Source organism: Hemicordylus capensis, chromosome 5 (genome assembly GCF_027244095.1).
Source record: "Hemicordylus capensis ecotype Gifberg chromosome 5, rHemCap1.1.pri, whole genome shotgun sequence".
NCBI lineage: Eukaryota > Metazoa > Chordata > Lepidosauria > Squamata > Cordylidae > Hemicordylus > Hemicordylus capensis.
In genome coordinates this window covers 123,911,257-123,934,298 of record NC_069661.1, presented here as the reverse complement: position 1 = coordinate 123,934,298, position 23,042 = coordinate 123,911,257, and the positions used below count along the sequence as shown (strand labels likewise).

General features: G+C 44.2%; 2 protein-coding genes across 22 annotated transcripts in view; one reads left to right on the top strand and one right to left on the bottom strand.

Annotated features, from left to right (window-relative positions):
* DOK7 (docking protein 7) overlaps positions 1-16,352 on the bottom strand; it is a 73,019-nt gene extending 56,667 nt beyond the window's left edge. For 4 of the 18 annotated variants that reach the window (XM_053256890.1, XM_053256897.1, XM_053256900.1 and 1 more), the window contains exons 1-5: positions 15,836-16,178; positions 15,002-15,100; positions 13,325-13,441; positions 9,281-9,326; positions 1,793-2,023 (exon numbers count right to left, since the gene is read on the bottom strand). In XM_053256890.1, coding sequence (XP_053112865.1) covers positions 1,793-2,023; positions 9,281-9,326; positions 13,325-13,441; positions 15,002-15,100; positions 15,836-15,955 — 613 coding nt within the window. In that variant the 5' untranslated portion in view covers positions 15,956-16,178. The other 14 variants (XM_053256889.1, XM_053256892.1, XM_053256898.1 and 11 more) reach the window with 12 other exon arrangements.
* The window catches only part of RGS12 (regulator of G protein signaling 12), a 142,922-nt gene continuing 136,163 nt past the window's right edge, over positions 16,284-23,042 (top strand). For 2 of the 4 annotated variants that reach the window (XM_053256888.1, XM_053256883.1), the window contains exon 1: positions 16,284-16,437. The gene's annotated coding sequence lies outside the window, so the exon portion shown is untranslated. Of the gene's footprint in view, positions 16,438-19,485; positions 19,591-23,042 lie in introns of all 4 variants that reach the window. The other 2 variants (XM_053256882.1, XM_053256881.1) reach the window with 2 other exon arrangements.

Below are 23,042 nucleotides of genomic sequence, written 5' to 3'. Positions count from 1 at the left end.
GTGGGATGCCAGAGTCATACTTGGCTGGAGCTGGGGAGATGAGTAAGGAGATTATACCTTTTAAAATGTGTAAGACTGCTGCTGCTGTCCTGCACCACTGTCCAGTTCCACTCAGACTACGCTTGTCACATCCCCTGCCCCCAGTCTCCTGACCGACATGCATTGGCCTGTCAGGCTCTCTTCCTGCTTCCATGGATCAGAAATAAAGAAAAAACCCAAACCTTTCTAAGTAGAACTAATGGAGCCAACTTTCTGCTTTAACACCCAAGTCATGCTAAGGGGTTAGAATGAAATCCACTGAATAGCATTTGATTACCATTCTTGGAAATTGGTCTTGTTTGTCCACTATATATATTTTTTCCAATACAGTTTTCAAGGGAAGGTGCTTATATTGTGAATGACTGCCATTCATTTTCAGATTGGGTGTGTGTGTATGTGTGTGTGATTAAAATATGCTGTCAGGATATCCTAGGAGAGGGTTGCACAAATTTTACTCTCTAGTTGTTGAACTACAACTCCCATAATCCCTGACTACTGGTCACTGTAGCTAGGGATGATGGGAGTTATAGTCCAATAACAGCTGGAGGGCTGAAGTTGTGTAGTCCTGTCCTAGGACATGTGTATAAATATGGTTTGTACCAGATTTTTAACACATGAGCTCTAAAGGGGTGATGCTTATAAGCCGAGTGCCTATAATTTTATTTCAAGATGCCAAATTGGCGGCGGGGGGAAGGAATACCCCAAAGGCTACTCTAGGCTTGCTTCCCATGTGCTATGGATTTGGTTTGTAGCAAACTGTCAACATATGAGGTCTCAAGGAGCGGTGCTTATCCTTTGAGTGTTTCAAGATGGTTGATAGTGATGTGCACATACCGAGGTGCACAAACCATGCTGACCATGCAAATGGTGCCCGCACATGCGCAGACGCCATGTGTGTGCCAGAACACATGGGTTCTTGGGACAAGCATCACTGCAGCAGGAGGCAGCATGTAGCAGTGAAGAGCAGGTAAAGCCTGCTCTCATTTTTTTTTTTAAAAAAAGATCCAGCTCCCCGCTTCCCTCCCTGCAGTGCTGAACCGGTGCACGAACCTTAGTTCATGCACATCTCTAATGGCAGATCAAAATTAAAATAACCCCATCATGGTGCTAGGACTTCCCCTACCATGTGCTGTAAATTTGCTTTGAATCAGTCTGTAAACAAAAAAGTTTTTAATGAGTCAGACAGACATGCACACAATGATCTCATAAGCCCTCTTTTCCTTGGAAAATAGACTAAAAGTGATAACAGCATCATCCTTATCCTGTTTTCCCATCCTCCTTCTTTGGAGTGGCTGGGCAGGGGAGACAGAAAGAGAGCTGTAGCAGGAAAAATGTACAGAACAGGGGAATACCACTTACTGGGGGAAATTAGTGAAGAAAGGCTGTTGCGTGTGGGCTTCTTGGGAGCATCTGGCTACCTGCTATTAAAGAGAGTGCTTCCTAGATTGACCTTTGGTCTCATCCAGCAAGGCAGTTGTTATTTTGAAAAGAATACTTCCATTATTCATCATGATACTCTGGAAAGGAACCTTCATTTTCAGAAGCAGAATATACCCAGATACAAATAATAAAGGCTAGATAGAACTATAATAGAAAACCTGTTCATATAATAGTATAGTTATATTTTGCTTTTTTCAAAGCAAATTGAATCAACTAAATTAATCAACTAAAAATGTGACAATTGATTAAAGTGTCTATTAACTGGGTTGTAGCCCTAACAAAACTGAAATGTGTGTATTAAAGCAGATATTACCTTCTCCTAAACTGTAGCGGATCCGTACATCCCAGGCATGCATGGTTTCCTTGTTATCAAAACCCAGCATAACAACCTGAGTCAAACAGATGATGGCAAGAGTGTGATTCAGACCCTCATAACAGAGCCCAGGGTCCAGGCCACAGATGTCTTCCAAGGTCACGCTGCTCCGTTCCTTCAGCCCCTTCAGTCGTTCAGACCTTTCCTTATATACCAGCATGAGCAGACAATCTGAAAAATGGAAACTTGTCATCAAATACCATGTATGGATATGATGCAGCTTTTATTCTAATGCTGGGACATTCTTAACATTAACTTGGGTTCGTCTTCCTGAAATACTTGCTATTTGAATAATCTAAATCATGCAATGTTACAACTAAGCACAGCATAACCATATCAAAGGATAAATAACTGCAATCAATCTCTGGATTTTTCAGATGTACAAACATTGCCACGTGCTACAAAACATAACTATGCACCTGCCAAGACCATTGGCCAGAAAAGTAATTCCCATCATCCTACATGGTTATAAGCATGAACTTGTGCATTAAAACAAAATCCTTCTAATAATCCAGTTTACATCCAAAGCAGCTCTCTGCGGACACATCGGGAAGACATGTCATGCAGCAGAAGCACCACTGTGCCTGCATGCACAGCAGGAGGAAATAATGCTGACAATTTGTGCTACTTTTGGAAGCGCCCTGTACCATCTGAAAATATGCCACACAGCCCTTAGACATTTTTGACATATGGCACTTTCAGGGGCAGCACAAATAATCAAAATCCACTCTCCTCTACTGCATGCCCAGTGCTGAACAGCAAGAAATGTTTTCTGCAGCAGAGACACATCTTCCTGGCACTTCCACAGTCTGCTGCACTGCATGTCAGTCAATTCTTTTTTAGCTCTTCAGCAAAAGTATATAATTCCTAATCCAGTTTTGCCATTACTGATGCTTCAGAGGAAGGCAGGGGGGGGGGCCTTCATTGTGCCACAAGCCACTACTGAAGCACTACATTAACCATTTGTTTAGTATTTTAGTGTACAGGCCACCTTTCATGACATGGTTCTCAAAGGAAGCTTACAGTAAAAATGGCTAAAATGTTAACATAACTGATCACATGGGAATATCAATATTATACACCTTATCCTTATTTCTACGGTTAACAACAAGCTTAGAAGTAAAAAAATCAATTTCCATTCACAAAAATTAAGATTTTTTTTTTAATTCCTGGAACCTAAAAGGCCTGGTAGAACAAAGATGTTGTTGTTAACTAATCAATTAAAAATTTGTTTATGAAGATGTCTTTTATTATCAGATGTGGTCGTGTCATTAAGCAGTAGCAAATGTTAAGGCTACTACATAAATAACTACATCATCACATAAAATTAGTTACACACTATAAGTTCAAATTATTATTTTTTAATTCTGGGATAGTATTATTATTATTATTATTATTATTATCATCAGCATACAGAATATATACTTAAATATAAATTATTGCATCTTTAATACCCTTATAGTACCTATCAGCATACCTTTAATATATCCAGATACAATATCCCAATTACTTTTATTCCAATATATTTTTTAAAAATAAATGTATATCCCACTTTTCAAGAAGAGTTCCTCACAAGGCAGCTAATCAAATTTAATAAAAATTTGTCAGAATAAAACCAAATTTATTCCAAAATCATGTTTCTCTTGCCAATTCCCCCCTCCTCAAAAGGACTACATTTATATTATGTAGAACCAGCTTGGTATAGTGGTTAGAGTGCTGGACTAGGACTGGAGAGACCTGAGTTCAAATCCCCATTCAGCCATGATACTAGCTGGGTGACTTTGGGCCAGTCACTTCTTTCTCACCCTAACCTACTTCACAGGGGTGTTGTGAGGAGAAACTTAAGTATGTAGTACACTGTGCTTGGCTCCTTGGATGAACAGCAGGATATAAAATGTAAAAGATAAATAAATAAAATAAATATTCTGAATAAATTTTATTTTATTTTCTCTAAAATATAAGCCAAAACCCTTTTAAAAATAGCCCAGTATTGAATTCCCTAATATCTGACTGTTGGGATTTACAGTGCTGTGCTACCAACACTCTAGCTGCCATCAAGTGAAAAACTAAATCAGCTTCTTGTTTAGTACCCACTCTCTCCAAGTATCCCAAAATGAGTATCACAAAATAAGAAGGAGCAATTCCCACTATTCCTTTTATTTCTTCTAAGACCTGAGCCTCAAAAAATTGTATGCGAGGATATGTCCACCAAATGTGGATTTGGTCCACCCAACTATGCCCACATATTGAACAATTTGATAACATTGTGATAACCACTGAAGCATTTAAACAGAGCAGGCTTGGCAGATCTTTCTTGGGATGGGGGCCATAATGCAGATGGCACCACAGAAAAAGCTCTATTTCTTCTACAGAACAATCTCACCACAGATGGTGGTGGTACATGAAGCAGCATCTCTCCTACAGATCTAGTTTTCTTTTTAAAGTTTTTCTCAAAATACAAAATGAAATTACATAATAGATACATGTATACAGAAAAATGGCATCTAACATTACAATGTAGTTATGTTACATTTGAAACAGATGTATACTTGCCTTTAATTAAAGGGGAGATAATACATATAATTCAAGCAGAAGCAGAACCACCATTAAGTGGATGGGTTCAAAGAACCTGGCTGTGAGCCACAGAAGAGCCACGTGTGCCCTCCGGAGTTTATTCTCAGCCAGTGCTGGCTGGTAAGGATGTGCTCGAACCTGTTCGGTGGCCCTTACAGACCTTCGAACACCAGTGGTTCGAAGGTGGGGTAGGACAACTTTAAGGGTGGGGGAGGGTGCATTTACCCCTCCCTCCGCTTTCCCCCCACCAGTGCTCATTTGAAAACCGGTCAGGTGGAGGCAGCATACCTCCCTGCCACCTCATCCGCTCTTTGGACCTGAAGTAAGCGGAAGTAGCTCACACACGTATGCACGCTAGGCATGCGTGCGATGTGCACGTGCTACTACCACCTACTTCCTGTCCGAAGAGCGGATGGGGCAGCAGAGAGGTAGTGGAGGAAGGAATGAGTGCACCCTCCCCCACACTTAAAGTTGTCCCACCACTGCCTTTGAACAGGCCCCCACCAGTTCCATGCACATTCCAATTGGCTGGTGAATTTATTTCCCTTTCTCTCCCTCCAGAATAGCTGGGAAATGCACTCCAGAGGGCTTGTGCGGGCCCTCCGGCAATTGGGCCACCCCCATGTGAGCATGACATCATGTGCATCACTGGCTCAAGCAGTATATGCATGGAGGGACTGTGAGAACAGGGCAGAATCTGTGCCTCCATTCCCTGGCTCCACCACTGGATTCCCTGGGATACTTGCAGTTCCAAAAATTTATCCTGGATCACGCCCAAGGCCTATCTTTTCCAGCATCCTGTTTCACACAGTGGCCCACCAGATGCCTCTGAGAAGTCCAAAGCTGTGTTCCCTCTAAGGTGCACACGTGTCCTCACATGCAAAAAATGTCAGTCCCCCACACAGCTGTCTCTGCCAGGCACACAGGGCTGCTCCCGCCACTGCTGCCCAACTGGTCCTGGTTCCCCCTCTCCTCAGCCAGGCCGCCACCACTGCTGCTGCCACCTCCTGGTTTACCCCTCTCCTCGGCAAGGTTCTGATATCCCCCTCTCCCCCAGGCGGAATGCCACCACCATTGCGGCTGCCTCCTCCTGCTCCAGCTTCGGATGCAGATCTCATCCAAAGTCTCGTGAGATGCCAAAGTCCCCTCTCGCACGACTTCTGATGAGATCTACAGATGGAGCCAGAGGACGGAGGTGGTGTTGGAAGCAGCGGAGGTGGATGGCGGAGGCAACCCCCAGCAGCCCAGAGAACAGGCAAGATGTTGAGGGGGCGAGGTGGGGTGGGGGAGTTTGTATGCCATGTGAATCTCATGGCAACCTTTGCTCTATTTGGTGTGTTTTTTAACTTGAAATCCTAAAATGCTGGAGTTTAAAAAATAACATAACATCAAACATACAAAAAGCAGCCCTGTTGTCAAATTCAGTCCACCACTAAAGCATTAATTCCTTCCTGGTGTCTCTGTCTGCATTAATTCCTTGATAATTAATAAAAATTAAAAAGATTTTTAAATGTGTGTGTGTATACGTACATGTGCGTGTGTGCTTGTATTAATTCCTTCCTGGTGTGTGTGTGTGTGTGTGTGTGTGTGTGTGTGTGTGTGTCTTTGCGTGTGTTTGCGTGTGTGCATGTGCACATTAATTCCTTCTGTGTGTGTGTCCTGGTGTGTGAACATGCATTAATTCCTTGATCATTAATAAACATTAAAAAGATTATAAAATTTGTGTGTGCGCTCACACGTGTTTGTATGCTTGATTTAATTCCTTCCTGGTTTGTGTGTGCGTGCATTAATTCCTTCCTTGTGTGTGTGTGTCCTGATGTGTGTGCATGCACATGCATTAATTCCTTCCTTGTGTGTGTGCGCACGCACATGCATTGATTCCCTGATAATTTAAAATATATATAATACTTTCTCTGTGTGTGTGTGTGTGTGTGTGTGTGTGTGTGTGTGTGTGTGTGTGTGCGTGCGTATAGGTGTGTGCATGCACACTGCCTTGATACTGCCGCCCAGTACAAAATGCTTCTGTACTCATGATAAAAAATTAGAGGGAACACTGTTCCACAGGCAAGAGGTGAGGGCATGCACTCTCTCTTGCTGTTGCTCCTATGCAACTGGTATTTAGAGGCATCTTGCCACTGAAGCTGGAGCTGGCCTATAGCCACCAGACTATTAGCCATTGATAGACCTGTCCTCTATGAATTTGTCTGAGCCCCTTTTAAAGATATCCAAGCTAGTGACCATCACCACATCCCATGACAGAGAATTCCATAGATTAATTATGTGTTGTGTGTAAAAGTATTTCCTTTTGTTGGTCCTAAATTTCCTGGCCTTCAGTTTCATGGGATGAACCCTGGTTCTAGTGTTGTGAGAGGTAAAGGTAAAGTGTACTGTTGAGTAGGTTTCGACTCCTGCCAACCACAGAGCCCTGTGGTTGTGTTTGGTAGAATACAGGAGGGTTTTACCATTGCCTCCTCCCACGCAGTATGAGATGATGCCTTTCAGCATCTTCCTATATCACTGCTGCCCGATATAGATATTCCCCATAGTCTTTCCCATAGTCTGGGAAACATACCAACTGGGATTCGAACCAACAACCTCTAGCTTGATAATCAAGTCATTACCCCGCTGCACCATTAGGTGGCTAGAGAGGGAGAAACATTTCTCTCTGTCCACTCTCTCTACTCCATACATAATTATCATGTCTCACCGTAGTCACCTCTTTTTCAAACTGAAAAGCCCCAGATGCTTTTTAGACTTCACAAGACAGGTTACTGGGGTGAATCTTCCTTCTCATTTTATTTAAAAAAATTTAATGATCTCTTTTCATGCAATCACGTTAGTCATTCCAATATTCAACAAAATTCATTTGGGCACTAATTAATAAATTTCTCAAAGGGCTATGAACATTTCTTGAAATTCTGTTTTTTATATACCTAAGCAGGATTATTAATTGAGCAAGTGATTTTTAATCCCTAATATCCTTTTTATTATAGTGTGAACATTCCTATATGGTTTAATTTTAAAACATTTTCCCCAAAGGCATAGAAAATCAATCAAAGGCAGTTACATTTTCAAAGCTTTGCAGAACTACTTGAATAAATCTTCTGTGCCCTAACAGAGGTAGGATGCAATAAGCACATTGGATTAAAATTATCTTTTCCCCTTATATCAATTGTCTATTGATATAATACATCCACATGTATTTTCTTGCTACATATTTATACTACCCTTCCCCCAAAGAGCTCAAGGTGGCATACATGGCTCTCCCCCAACCCATTTTATCCTCACAACATTCCTGTGAGGTAGTTAGGCTAAGAGAGTGCAACTGGTCCAAAGTCAACCACTTAGCTTCATGGCCAAGTGGGGATTTGAACCTGGGATTCCCTGGTCCTGGTTCAACTCTTTAACCACTACATCATGCTGTCTCTTTATAAATACAGTTCTGTTATTCCAAAGACTAATAGGTAAAATCCAGACAAAACTAAACATAGTTAAATTATTTGTTTTAATGAAAGGTTAAAAAAACTTTTTAAATGAGACAATGGGATTTTTAAAAATCTGTGCTGTACCCATTCTGTACATGCACACAACACTCTTACAGTGAACTCTCCAGAACTTTGAAGCTCACTGTATTGCTTCAACTTTTGAACTATACAAGGTTCCTTTGATACCACAAATGCTATACATGATTCTGTATATGACTAAGACTGAGAGCAGTGCCCCAGGATCCTCCTGATATTTTAAGAGATTCTAAAATGCTCTTTTCAGACCTAAACTGACATTAAGAATGTACCCAATGTATCCAACCAAGAGTAAACAAGGTAAAGACAGAACCACAAATTCTCTAGAGGAGGCAGAAAGATTGGGGAATTGAGGAAGTTAGGGAGAAATGACCAGGGGGAAAGAGGCAAATATTCAGCTGTTGTTTAAATATAGGACAAATGGAGACAACATGTAACTTGACAGAAAGAATGCAGGTGTGATAGTAAATGAGCTAATAAAAAGCTGTCAGCCAGATGACGTAGGTAGCATGCAATTATACAGACATTTCTACATAAATTCATTTAAGTAATAAGGAAAGTGCACACACAGTGAGGGATAAAAACACCTACTTAGTATTTTACATGTGTAGCCTGACTCTGTGAGGGCCCAGCTTAACTAGCAGTGCTACTCTCTGGGATTGGCCTGAAATTTACAAAAATCAGCATCTGTTTCCAGGAAAGACTGAAAAGCAATCCTAGAGATTTTAATGGCTTAATATGGGGCGGGGGGGGGGAGATGGAGCGGGGGGGGGGGGCTCGCCAGGGATAGTTTTTCCACAGAAAGAGTTGATTATCCTAAGCTTGACACCCACGAAACTGAAATATCTGAAAGTTTCCGAATTAAATCCATCTTGTTCAAGCTCCGAATTGAACAGGGGGTTCAACTGAACCACGCAGTCCTTCAAGGCCACTTTGCCTCCGCCTGTCTCTCTCCCAATTGCCAGGCAGTCCCTCCTCTACCTTTAATACGCCCTTTCTAAATTTATCTCCGACCATCCCGCTGAGCCTGCCCGGCTTATAAAACAGGAAGGAAAAGGAGAGCCCTGGCAGGCAGGCAAAGGCGGCGCCGTGACCTGTGGCGGGGCGGCGAGGCAGCACCCCTATCTTTCTCCCTCTCCGCGCCCCGGCTAACTTTGCCACACAAGCAATACCGCTTCCTCTCCTTGGTTTTAATTCCTCGGCCAAGGCGCACGGGGAGGGGTCCTTTCGCTCGCTCTTCCATCTCCTGCCTTCGCCGGGTCGGGCCTCTCCGCTCTCTCCCAAAGGAAACTCTTTGCTCCTCTCCCCTGCCCTTGGGAGCTCCTGGACTCACCTGCAACCGGGGAAGGCTTGCGCAGCACCACCCATCTAGTCTTCCACTACAAATAGAGAGAGAAAGAAAGAATAAGCATCGGGGGGAGGGGCTGTAGTCCGTCTCTCCTTTTTTGCCCCCCACCAGCCCCCAAAGCAAAAAAGTAGCGGAGGGAAATGCCCCCCGCAAGAGAAAGTCTAAAAGTTGGCGCCGGCCAGGCCAGGCCAAGGGTGGTTCGGATTGGGAACCTTTTTTCCATCTCTCCACTTGAGCTGGCCCTCCACCACTACCGCGGAATCCGTCATCTTCAGTCATGATTTCCGACAGCTGCAGCAGCCGCCTCTCGTTCGGCTGAGCCGCTACGGGGTCACTTTCAAAATAGCTTTATTGGGTCACTGCCGCCAGTGGGAAGAGGCCGGGCGGGGGCAAAAAGGAAGAAAGAGCGGCACACAGGGAGGCGGGCTCCCGCTTTTGAAAACTGGACGGCGGGGCCCCTTTCTGTCCGTCGCTCCAGAGACAGTTCCAGCTTCTTGACAAGGAACCCTCATCAGCAACGCGCCTTGGGTCGGGGCCCCACCCACCGTCCCCACTCCCCGTCCGCCCTGGACCCAATCCTCTCCAGCCCGCGGCGGGGGGCGAAAGTAGCTGCTCCTGCAAGCAGCGGCCACCTGGGTCCTCTCGCTCTGACATGTACGCTCTCTGGGAAGCCCCAGTTCTGCCAGGTCACCCAGATAGAGGGGGTGTGTGCAGAGATAGTCGCTGCCTGCTTCTCTTGCTCACTTGCCTGCACTCTCCCACCGGGCAGTGCAGTGGGAAGAGCACTTCTTGGGAGAACACAAATGCCACCTTGCCTGCTCCCTCGCCCTTTCTTTCTCTTTCAAGGAGCGCACTCTCTGCGCCCCCCCCCCCGTTCATACACTATGTTCAACGCACATATAATAGCACCTCACATATGAAGGAACCTGCACCCAGGTTCACTTTTTAAATGAATGCATGGTGCATATGTACAGACACCTGTATACATACACAGCATCATGTCTGAAGAGCACTTTGGTGGGGAGGAATCCCTACTATTACAGACACCAGCAGGAGAGTGCAGAGAAGGGAATGAGAGTTTCTACCAGCAGCTCTTTGCAGGAGAGGAAGGGCAAAGCAAGACTGCTCCTACAGGGTCCCAGCCTCTACCATTTTGCTGAAGTGGAGACTGGGCCCTTTTATGGAACTGGGCTCTCTACCCGTTTTCCCTCTAACAGAGATTCCAAGAATTTGTGGGCTACAACTCCCATAATCCCCAAGCAAAAGCCATTGCAGCTGAGGATTCTGGGAGTTGTAGTCAACAACATCTGGGAACACTGCTCTCCACCTCTGCCTACTGACTCACCTGGCTTCTCTGTCTGGGAGTATGGTGGGCAGGGCCACCAGTGAGAGAGTGAGCAAGCAGGAGATGGCGGCCTTCACTCACAGGAACAGCTTCTGCTACTGTGCTCTCCCTTCTGCAAGGAGCAGCTGCTGCCTTTCACTCACTTATGCTGTCTCTGTTGCAGGCAGCTCAGGAAGAGAATTGGCCCACTGGGGGTGGCAGCCTCTGCCCATTCATCCTCCTCTTTTTCTGGGTGGCATGGTGAGTGGACTGAGTCCAGCAGTGAATAAGACAGACATAAAAGACATGTTGCCAAGCCCACTCTAACCTGGAACTTTTAGTATAATGTCCCATTAATTTTAATATTTTTTAAGATTAATTTTAGTATGTTCCTTTAATACCTCTTTCCAGATGGAACTTTTGAAAGCATTAAATTGCTTTGAATTGTGATAGGGATCCTTTGAAGATGATGACTGGAATACATTAAACTCATTGGCTGATCACAGAGTGGATTTTCAAGACCATTCCCAAATGACTGAATAAAGTTTTGTCCTAAATAGCCGACTGAAATGAGTAGTGATTCCATTTTCATCTATATAAGTCTCTAAATGGCCAAAGAAATGCACTGAGGTAGTTTGGAACCTGCCTCCATAACATCATATTCCTTCTTCTCAGCATAAGTCAGTGGAGTTTTTGAATAGCCATAGGAATGAATTCAAATGATCTGTATGAAGCATCAGGAGCCCCTTTAGCCATAGATGCATACAGGAAGTCCCCCCACTCCAAAGACCCACTAGAAGTTTTGTTTACAACTCCATCCCTACATTACTCTTTCATTATTTTGGTAGAAGTTAACATACATTTAACTCAAGATATCACAACAACCCTTTGACATATTCTAGTATTACAACTTTAAAATAAATCAAGACAATATTTGTAACGCCCTCTATCAAGGAATACCTTTGAGGACTATCGGAAAGGTACAATGGGTCCAGAATGCAGCGGCTCGTTTACTTATGGGTGCCGGAAAATATGACAGGGTAACACCTCTCCTGCAGTCATTGCACTGGTTGCCTATTCGCTACCGAGTTCAATTTAAGGTCCTGGTTTTGACTTTCAAAGCCTTGCGGGGTTTGGCACCTGTCTACCTACAGACCCACCTCTCCCATCTAGTTACATCCCGTCCGGTCAGATCTGGTCAGATGGCCCTTTTGTCGGTCCCCGATCTTCGAGAGGTTCGGGGAGCTAGAACCCGTGAAAGGGCTTTCTCGGTTGCCGCCCCACTTCTCTGGAATTCCCTTCCCCTGCAGATTCGTTTAGCTCCTTCTTTGTCGGTTCTTAAATCTTTATTGAAGACTTTTCTTTTTCGCCAGGCTTTTACCCTGTAGTTTATCTATTCCGCCGCCCCCCACCGCTGTTAGTTACTTTAGTTTTATTTAGAATGTAATTTTAATGCTGTCTTGTTTTGCATGTTTTTGTACACTGCCCAGAGTCTTCGGAGTGGGTGGTATATAAAATGTTTCTAATAAATAAATAAATACTTGTCTTTCCAGATGACCATAGAAATGCATTGGAATAATGATTTCCATTATCAATTATAAGTGCCCCAAGTACTCATGCCATGCTTGCAAACACATACACATAAACAAATACATCCTACTTAGCATTCATCTAGTGTTCTTCTTGCATGTTCAGATTCATTATCTCTACAATCCTTACAAGAACCTTGTGAGGTTAACCAGTATCATTTTCTTAACATCACAGATGGTAGCTGAGGTGGGTTAATTTGTTTAAATTAATGTTTACAAGCCACGTTTCCACCCCAAAGCATGCCTCAAAGTGGTGTAACACAAAAAAGTATTAACCTACAATTAAACAATAAATAAGAACAATTGAAAATTGTGTCTTATTAAAACCATCATATGCCAATCCTATGCTTAAAAAGTGTTTAGCAACATCTGACATAAAGCCCCGTCCACCAGCAGAACTCAAGATATACCCCCACTGTCTCTGCTAAGCCAGTGCAACTCTGCCATTACACCAGCAGAATGCTGTGCCAACATATCTGCAATGCCAGTGGAAGCCACACAATGCGGCAGAGATGTGAGCATGTAAGGGGATAGCCATAGCTCAGTAGTAGAGCATCTGCATTTCATGCAGACGGTCTCAGTCTCAACCCCTGGTATCTCCAGATAGGGTTGAGAAAGACTCCTGCCTGAAACTTTGGAGAGCCAGTGCCAGTCAGTGTAGACATTACTGAGTTAAAAGCACCACTGGTCCAACTCCACATAAGACAGGTTCCTATGTTCCTGTGGGTGGAATGGGGTTGGAATCAAATTGTGCCAATTATACTCTCTCCAAACTCTGCAAATAATCCCAGCAACAGCATAATGTTATATTACCACTGGAACTTTTTTTTTTAAGGAAAAAGCAAACATTGAATAACATGGACACCAAAACAAAACTTTGACTTTCCCCCCACCTCCCTCACCACTGCAGAGTATAGGATTCAAACTACTTTTGCAATCAATCACAGCTCACCTGTCCCAGTATATAAACCACACAAAGGGAGAATATAACTCAGATGATAGGATGTGTAGCATAAAGTCTTGCCTTTTTAACCTAATGCTGTACACAAACACAAAGGTGAACCTTAACGATGGGAACTGTGGAGAAAGAATACTTTGCACAAACAGTCTACTGACCTTGGAACACAGGGAGATAACTTTGCTGAAACTTCTCTTCTCAGAATCCCAACAGGTACTTTGTTTCAGGAGAACTCGACATAGCACCCCAGCAGCAGATGCAAGGCCAACACACCCCTAATAGGTATGCAAAGGGAGGGAAAAATACCATGCCTTAGGATGAATGCTGCAAATATCTCTTCCCTCCCCACTTCAGTATTGTCAGCTGTGCCTTGGTAAACCATGTTGAATTAGCATTCCTTCTTCCCCCAACAAGCCCTGTCTCCCAAGCAGAAGAGTATGCATTCTGCCTATTGGTGAATGCCTGCTAGGCCCCAGCCATTGTGACTGCTGGCTAAACACTCATGAGCCCTTTTATTTTTCAGGATTGCAGCCTGACCACATGGAGCTGAACAAATAGTCACCACACACACAGAGTTCCACAGCAACTCTAAAGGGGAAGAAAAGATAGCACTTGTTGGGGTTTGTGATTATTTAGCAAAGTCCAAGGAAGCTACCAGTCCAGTTACAGAGTGCAGAGTTTAGTTGTTGCAGCTGTTTAAGGAACACATATGGAGATCACTGTAGAGTCTAAGTTACTTCACTAGTTTATTGGTGAAATACATTTGGGATAGGAAAGACCTATCTATCTATCAGCTACATAATGAATAGGTAGGGAGAGAAAGATGTTTCCATCTTCACTCTAAGAGGACTGACTCACTACAGGAAGCACCTGAGGAGTCAGAGCAGGGCTCATAGAGTAGAGGCAAGCAGGGACAGGTAAGGAGACCTTCACTAGCTACCTCAACTCCTAATCTAGTGGTCATTAGGAGAGTTGGTGCAAAAAGTCAATGCGCTGGAACCCCATCTGCAACAGTGCCTCACCTCAGTCATTGTAAAGGTAAAGTTTGCCCTCAAGTCAGTATCGATGCCTGGAGAACACAGAGCCCTATGGTTGGTAGAATACATGAAGGGTTTATCATTGCCTCCTCCAGTGCAGTATGAGATGATGCCTTTCAGCATCTTCCTCTATCGCTGTTGCCCAGTATAGGTGCTTCTCATAGTCTGGGAAACATACCAGTGGGGATTCAAATTGCAACCTCTGGCTTGCTCGGCAAATCATTTCACACTGTGCCATTAGGTGGCTCCCCAGCAAGAAGGGTGGATGGGGCTGGAGCAAAAAAGGCTCTTCATGAGGACTCTCGTGACATTGTTCTCCTACAGTCAGTCACTCAAACATTGATTATGCCTTCAGGTCCAGAGATCTAATGTTGCTGACTCTTTTCTTTCTTTTTCTGTTATCTGCATATAGCTCCCCATCAGGCACAAAGGATGGAAGCTTCCCTGGGCTGTGCAGACCACCATGGAAGCCCAGTAGATGTGCTCAGTGTGATTTTAGATAGTCACTTGGGTTGCCATTGCCAACCTACTTGTGCATGGCAAGCTGCTGTAGCTTTGCAAGGCTCATGAGAGACACTTGTGCAACTGGTGTAGCCAGACCAAACCAACACTTGTTACTCTGCTGACTTTTGTGCTGCTTACAAAGGCACAGAAACTCTTGTGGAATGGGATGGCTGGCAAATCCATGTATGTATGACTTTCTTACACAGGCTGCTTCATTTCAGACACTGTCCAATAAAAATATTGTTACTTATGCCCATGGTTAGCCTTCTCCCATTCATTCTAGCTGGTTCTTACCTCAGAGTAAGACTCTGCAGGTGCAGCAGGGACCCCTCTACTACAAGGGCTCAGGGTCTGAAAGTGCAGCTGGAATAACTGCTGCCATGATGAATGACGCTGTCCATTGGGGAGAAGGGGATTATATGATAAGGCAATTGAACATAGGGGAGGTTGTGGCTATATGGGATGGTTGGAGCAAGAGGTAACCCATGTGTGGTGAGAGCCAGACAGACAATTGGCGCCTGTGATGCTTGTTCTGATTAAGACATTGTCTGCTTTATCTCAGACTTGTCTGGAATTCTTTTCAAAGCTGAACTCCCAGGACACCTCACAAGGTTGTTATGTTTTAAGATATAAGCTAAGTTGTGCCCAAATGGTGAAAGAGGGGAGGGATTGTAAACTTGCAAGGGTTTGGGGGGGAGGTCGCTTCCTGTGTGTATTTGTAATAGTGAGCCTCCTGTTGCTTCAATAAAATCATGGTCCTATCTAAATGCAGTCCTCCTGTAGCCATTCAGAAGGTAAGCTGCTTATTATGCAGATGAAGATGGAATGAGGTGTGGTAATGGGAAATATAGCATTACAATAATGAAACTGACATTGAAGTATATTAGTAAAATGACTAGCAATGCAATCTAAAGCATGTTTACTTTGTTTGAAGTCAAACCTATTAAGCCCCAATTGCGTTTACACCCTAGTAAATGAATGCATTTAGATAGCACCCCAAGACACTACTTTGATAATTCTTGGCATTAATTTTCACATTTATATATTTCCAAAAGAATATTTTTAGTTTCTCTGAGCCCACTTTTTTCCCCCTATTAAAGTGCCTTAGCTTCACGCAAAGAAACTCACCACCACCAAGGGATGTATTTTGTCCTTAATTTGTAATGGACAAATCAAAAGAGATTGAGAGTAGCCCAGTGAAAAGGAACTGGGGGGTGTTAAAGGAGATCCTCCGAACAACTGAAACATTCACAAGAAAATAGTGAGCAATTTGGATTTAGCGTGAACATCTGCTCAGATTAAGGTCTCTAGTGAGGGAACTACCTTTGTGATGTGGTGTTTCTTTTTGTTTGGACTCAGGCATTTTCCCCCTATCTGTATTATCAAAAGGTGAGGGGCGCTAACCACCCACCACGCCCTGAACAACCAAGTACTTCATTTCCCAACATGCTTCATGCGCCGGTGTGTCTGAGTGGCGGGGCGGTAAGGAGGGGCGTGCTGGGAATTGTAGTCTTTCAAAACTATTGTCTTTGTACTGCGCGCCACGCCAGCTTGTCGGGACGGGCGATTGACAGCTTACTTTGACCAGTGGCTGAGGAGGCTGTGGCTGAGGGGGTGGAGCGGCGGGCATAACCCTGGTAACCGCGGTGGGGCGAGAGTTGACTACACTGAAGAAGACCGACTTGTGTGGTCTGCCAGCCCCACAGAAGAGGGGGTGGGGAGCCGAAGAGGTGAGAAGGGTATATAGGAGAGCGAGCGCTTTGATTCCTCTCCCCGGGCCTGTGCTGGGGGAGGAGCCTGGGCTAGCGGGAGGTGGTAGACAAAACCTTGGAGCGATTAGGCGCGCAAGGGAGGGGGGGTGGGCGGGGGGGGAAGAGCTGTCTGTTACTAACTAAGGTGGGGTGCGTGTTTTAGTTGGGTTCACGTGCAACGCAACCCCAGTAGGTTTCCTGAGAGTAAGGAGTTCTGCTGAGTTCAGTGGGACTTTCTCTACAGCCGTTAAGTGTCCTGAGGGCCCTTTTCTTCTCCTTGCTTGGAGCTGGTTTTGCTTGGGAGGAGGGGTGTGTGTGTCGTACCGGTAGTAGCCTTGTGTAGGAATGGAAGTTTGAGTAAGAGGGCTGAAGGGAATCGGACTCGGATTGGATTGTGCCGGTGGGACACGCTGTTCGGTTTTACCGCTTGATTTTTCAAATTAGCCCCTGCTGTGTCTCATGGGTGCTGCAGTTGCACTTATCCTGCCAGCTGCTTCATCCTCCTACAGGTGCTCCGTGTGGGGCAGCAGTTAATGGGCAACCTTTGTTGGAACAGCGGCAACAGCACTGTGCTGTGGTCAAGGGCGTAGCTAGGGGAGGAGAGGGGGGTCAGTGTCCGCCTTCTCCCTGGCGGCCCCTAGGAAAGAGGGAGATAATGAAGAAAATAGGGAGGAGTGGAGCTGGGGGACCTTTAGGAACTGTGGGGTGGGGTTTCTTTTAACCCATCGCCTCAATTATAGCTACACACCCCTGGCTGTGGTGGCTTGGCAGTCTGCTTAGTACCCAGTAGCTATTGCTGGGGCAGGAAGCAAAAGGGTAAACAATGGTTTTTGCAACTGAAGGAAGTGTTCTGCTGGGTCCTGTGGTATTCACATTGGTCATGACTGGTCTGGAGCAGGGTGAGCAATGAGGTCACCAAGTTAGTAGATGGCACCACATTATTTGAGAATGGTGAAATCCAGATTGGAATGGGGAAAACAGCTTTATAAGTATGTCTCTGCAATGGCCAACACAATGACAAATGTGATATGTGCTAAATAATGCACATTGGAATAACAAATTTAATTTCACTTGTACTCTTGGAGTGTTTAACTTGGAGACTAAAGTAACGGCAAACCTAAAGGAAAGGGGCCTTATGTCAAAATAGCTCATTTTAAAAGCCCAGTGCGAAACTGCAGATGATGTGGGGCACTCACGAAAAGCTTTGAGGACTGTGGATTTTGCTGCAGTGGAGGTACTAGGAAAGGGGGTGCTCATACCATGTTTTTAAACAGAATCTCCCCTAAACTGATTATTCCCCTGCAAGAAGGAAAAACTGTGTTGAACTTGATTGTAAAAATGGCCCACAGGGGGAAGGCTTAAGAACCTTCTACCTCAAAACAGCTGCTGTAATAAAAATTCATTCTCCCTTTGCTTTATTTCAGTAAGTTTATGTTTTAAAAAGAAGACAGGAAGAGTCATAATATACTCTCTTGTATCCAGAGATGTGGGGTCTTTCCATTTCCAAAACAGACTCTTCCCCCCCACCGCCTCCTGGAATTTTTTTTTTTTCATACTTTGTTTTTCTAGGAAAAGTTTCTGTTTCTAAAACTTCTGCTTGGCTATTTGAAAACTTTAGAAATACAGTGAGGGGAAGTTAATATGGTGGTGTGCTCTTGCTGTATAAATCAGTCAACTAATATGAGAGAGCACAATCTAGGGCATCAAATTTCACACTTAATTGTTTTAGAAAAATGCAAATTTGATGCAAATAAGGGGGGGACTCGTATCTCTGCCTGCATCACATGTAGCTTGGCCCTCTGTAGTCTAATGGTAAAGTTGTGCTCTCGAGTCGGTGTCAACTCCTGGTGACCACAGAGCCATGTGGTTGTCTCTAGTAGAATACAGGAAGGGTTTACCATTGCCTCCTCCAACGCATTGTGAGATGATGCCTTTCGGCACACTCCTTTATTGCTGCTGCCCAATATAGGTGTTTCCATACCAGTGGGGATTCAAACCAGCAACCTCTTGCTCGCTAGGCAATTCATTTCCCCACTGCGCCATTAGGTGGCCTCTGTAGTCTAGAACACTGAAAAAATTGAACTTGGCCTTGGACTGCAGAAAACCATCTTATTCCATTTTATGTGTAAACAACTTTGAGAGCTTTTTGTTTGAAAATATTCTTAATAAGCATTACAATGCCACTACAGAAATCTCTGGTGTGTTCACACTTCCGATTGCCACAAGGCAAAAAAGGATGTAGAGTTCTGCCACCTTTTACCTTCAAGCAATGTGAAGAAATCTCTTTAGGCAGCAGATTCCAAGAGATGGCATGTTCCATCTTTACCAAAAAGTAAGAAAGATGGAGGGTGTTTTACTCCTGATGTGAACAAAGGTTATCACTATGAGCAGGTACGAATGGGACAGTTTAAAATAATTGGAGGGATAGAGCAGAGCTCAACAGTTCCCAAGTGTCAGCTCGCTGCGGCACCTGAGGCAAGCGATGTCTGATACAAAAAGGAGGAGGAGTGGGCAAGCAAAATGGGGACAGATTACTGCACCTATCCATCACCTGCTTAAGCCAGACAGATGTGACCAGGAGGAGGAGTTGGGCAAGCAAGGTGGCAAGTCCACATCTCCCCATGGAGCAGAGGGCATTGCTGGAGGTGAGCAGTAAGTCTGCTCTTGCTGCCCCTGTACAGCAGAGGGCAGTCCAGCTCCTAATTTTTTAGCCTGACTCCTAAAACCAAAAAAGAGAGTTGAAGTCTGCGATAGAGCATCTCTGTTTGCCAAGGGTAGGCAAACTTGGCACTCCAGGCAGCTGTTGCTGAACTACAACTCCCATCATCCCCAGTCACAGTAAATTGTGGCTGGTGAAGATGGGATTTGTAGTTGAGCAACAGCCTTCCGCTTGTATAAACCTTAATAAGTCAGTGCTTGCTTGTTTTTTAAAAAAAGATGGATGTAAAACTCCATGGTGGATCCTTACTTGGGAACTATTCCCGTGGAATGGAGTGTGCTTTATTGGGAGCATCTTCTATTCTCTAGGTAACATGAGTAGCTCAAGACTGCTCTCTCCTTGCTTGAGTGGTGACTGCTGTTACTGGGCTACATCTCTTCCAACTGTCTGTGTGGGGAGGCTTCCTGCATCAGGTCAGCCAACATTTCTTCTGCTCATCTGACTCCCTCTGGCACTGCTAGTGATCTAGGGTAGCACTTCTTAGTGTAACTCCCATAACTGGGCTGAAAAGCTGGATGCATCCAGCTAGCTTCATAAAAGCCCCTTGATATATTTCTGCTAGGACTTGTTCTATTGCATGCCTTGTCCCATCCCATTAGTAACTCTGAATGTTTTCTTGGCTGGGCTTCCACTTTTAGGTGGGAATTGATTCTTACAAGATGCCCTGCTGCCTTCATTTTGGAATTTGACATTCACCCTGAGCAAAACTGTTGCAAAGCAATGTTTACCAAGGGGAAGACAAGCTTCTTTTTAGACCAAAATAGCACTATCCTTGAAAGATTCCTAGTGCAGGTTTTCTTGTGGAGAAACCTACCTGAAAAAGACTGCCTTGGACAACTCTGTGTTGAATCACTGAACCTGGAACAGAATAATTGAGGCTGAGCCATTCTCTGTGTGGGATTTCTATGGCCTAACCCCTGTACCTGACTGCCTTGGAAACCCATTGCCCCCCTTAGCACATGGAGTGGAATTTAGTGCCAGTATAGCACCCTATGGTCTCCTCAAATCCCACTTTGTCATAATCTCTTCAGATAGGACCTTTGGACCTCCCTCATGAGATTCATCCACTGGTATTACTCTGAAGATGGCCAATATAGGAAAGATAGCAAGTTGCAGTTATCTTTTCTCCCCCTTTTAAAATAAACTATACACTTTTATTTTGTACACAGTCTTGAGGCTTTTAAACCGCCCACCCCCAACTTGGGAGTTGCCTTCAATCCTGCAATTGTTGTAGTTATTTCCTAATCCTTAACATCTGCATTGTGCTTTTATTTTAAAAAAGGTTCTTGCCTCTGGAACATAGGAAGCTGCCATATACTGAGTCAGACCATTGGTCCATCTAGCTCAGTATTGTCTACACAGACTGATAGTGGCTTTTACAAGGTTACAGGCAGGAGTCTCTCTCAGCCTTACCTTGGAGATGCCAGGGAGGAAACTTTGAACCCTCTGCATGCAAGCATGCAGATGTGCTTTCCAGAGCAGCCCCATCCCCTAAATCTTACAGTGTTCACATGTAGTTTCCCATTCAAATGAAAACCAGTGTGGACCCTGCTTAGCAAAGGGGACAACTCGTGCTTGCTGCTACAAGACCAGCTCTCTGATTCTGCTCCTCTGGAATACTCTGTTAGATGGCACTGTCTGGATTGGGATTTGTCTGTTGTTCGTGCTTGGCTATTTGGCCCTAATAATTTTGGGCTCGGTCTGCCAGGAGGTTAACTAGTAGTAGTAGTAGTAATAAGTTTATTGCGGTCACAGACCAGATTAACAAACAATCACAATTAACAGCATTGATAAGAAAATTCAAAAATTTCAAAAAGTTTACAAAATCACAAACTATTCAAATTACTAATACAGTTTTTACGGAGCTTCGACGCCACAAAACAGAACTTTGCCACATTATCTGAAATTACAGATTTAAAATTGGCCAGCATAATTTCAAAATAAAATTGGTCTGTGTGACCAGGATAAATGGCTAAAATAGGAGCAATAAATTTGGTGCGAGTGTCCTTATAAAACTGGCAATAAAGAATAACATGGGTGATAGACTCTATATCCCCTGAGCCACAGGGACAACAGCGCTGATCATAAGGAAGTCATTTGAATTTACCATCAAGTACTGCTGAAGGGAGAAGGTTCAATCGCGCGAGGGTCAGAAATCTCCTAAATTTTGGTACCAAGATCTGGTCTAAATATTCAGCCGGTTTATAGTTAAAAGTTTGAGAACCTAAGTAAATTCCCTTAGGTAACTGTGCGGACTCCTCCTGCAAATCTATATCTCGGAGCTGTTGCTTCACAAAGCAAAGCGCCTGCTCTAATCCTCGCCCAATAAGATCTTCTTGAGACGTGCCCAAGTGATGCAATTTTAATTTCAGAGCTGATTTCCATTTGGAAACGAAACTGTCTGATAACACTAAAGGGGCAAGACCAGCCGGAAAGAAGACCAGGCTTAACCAAAATTTAATTACGCAAAACCATACTTTTGCTTCCAGAGTAGTGGCCCCTGCTTCCCTACGAAGGATGGCATTTGCTGTACCGCTGGGTACCTGAAAAATAGCTCTCAGGAATTTGGTTTGTACTGTTTCAAGCTGAGAGAAATTTTCCAGAGGACCGATCTGCGCCCCATAAAGAATTTGGGGATATATCTTGGCCTTCAACAATTTTATAGCCACTGGTACGAAAAAGGCACCCCTAGAATAACAGAAGGATTTCATCATATTTGCTGTCTGTTGAGCACCTTGGGAAATATAATCAAGATGGGCTTTACATGTTCCAGTTTGGTGGAATACTACCCCCAAATACTTAAAAACCTTAACCTCTTCAATACTATGCCCGTTTATTGTCCATTTAAAGATTTTGGGGTGCTTTGAAAACACCATTATCTTGGTCTTAGAATAATTGATCTCTAAAGCCGCCTCCTCAGTATACTTAACTAAGGAGGTCAAGACACGACTAAGATCTATCTTGGTTTGAGATAAAAGGGCAATATCATCCGCATAGAGTAATAATGAAACATGTCTGCCAACAAGTTTGGGGGGATGCAAATCCAAATCAATAAAATGTGAAACTATTGAGTTTATGTAAAAATTAAACAAGACTGGGGCAAGGATGCATCCTTGCTGAACTCCTTTATAGGTAGGAATCTCAGATGAGAGGTGCCCTTTTCTAGAGCATTGTACTCTGAGACGGGTATTACGATGGAAATTGTAAATTTGTAAAAGTAAACGGCGGTCTACAGATGATTCCTTTAACTTCAGCCAGAGTTTGTCCCTAGATATGGAATCGAACGCTGCCTTAAAGTCTATAAAAGCAGTAAACAGGGACGATTTAGGGCTAAAGGAATATTTTTCAGCCAAAAATTGCAATGTAAATACTTGATGAGTTGTAGAGAAGCCTTCTCAAAACCCCGCTTGCTCAGCCATTAGGATATACTGATCATCCAACCATTCCTGGAGTTTCCTCAAAAGATGCCTGGCATATAATTTGCTGACAACGCTAAGGTTAACTATGTGCTTCCTGACTAGTAGAGTTGACTGTGGAGATGTGCAAGCCAGCTCAAGCTCAAACTGGCTCCGTTTGATGGCTCAACTTCTAACTGTGTTCGGCTCGAGGTTGAGCCAAACACCATGGGCCAGTTCGAGGGTGCCAGACACATTAGAATTAGTGTGTAAAAAATGTCTAACTTGCCACCGCCGGGTTCAGTGGCCCGGGGGGGCGGGTGCTGCTGCAGCTGCGGGAGATCTCCACCAGCTCCTCCTTCAGCCTCCCCCTAGACTCTTATGGACCGTTTCAGGACCTCTGTGAGTGCACGAGGCCATTTTTGAGGCTGCCGTGCATGCACGTGAGTCATTTGCATGGTCACAACCCG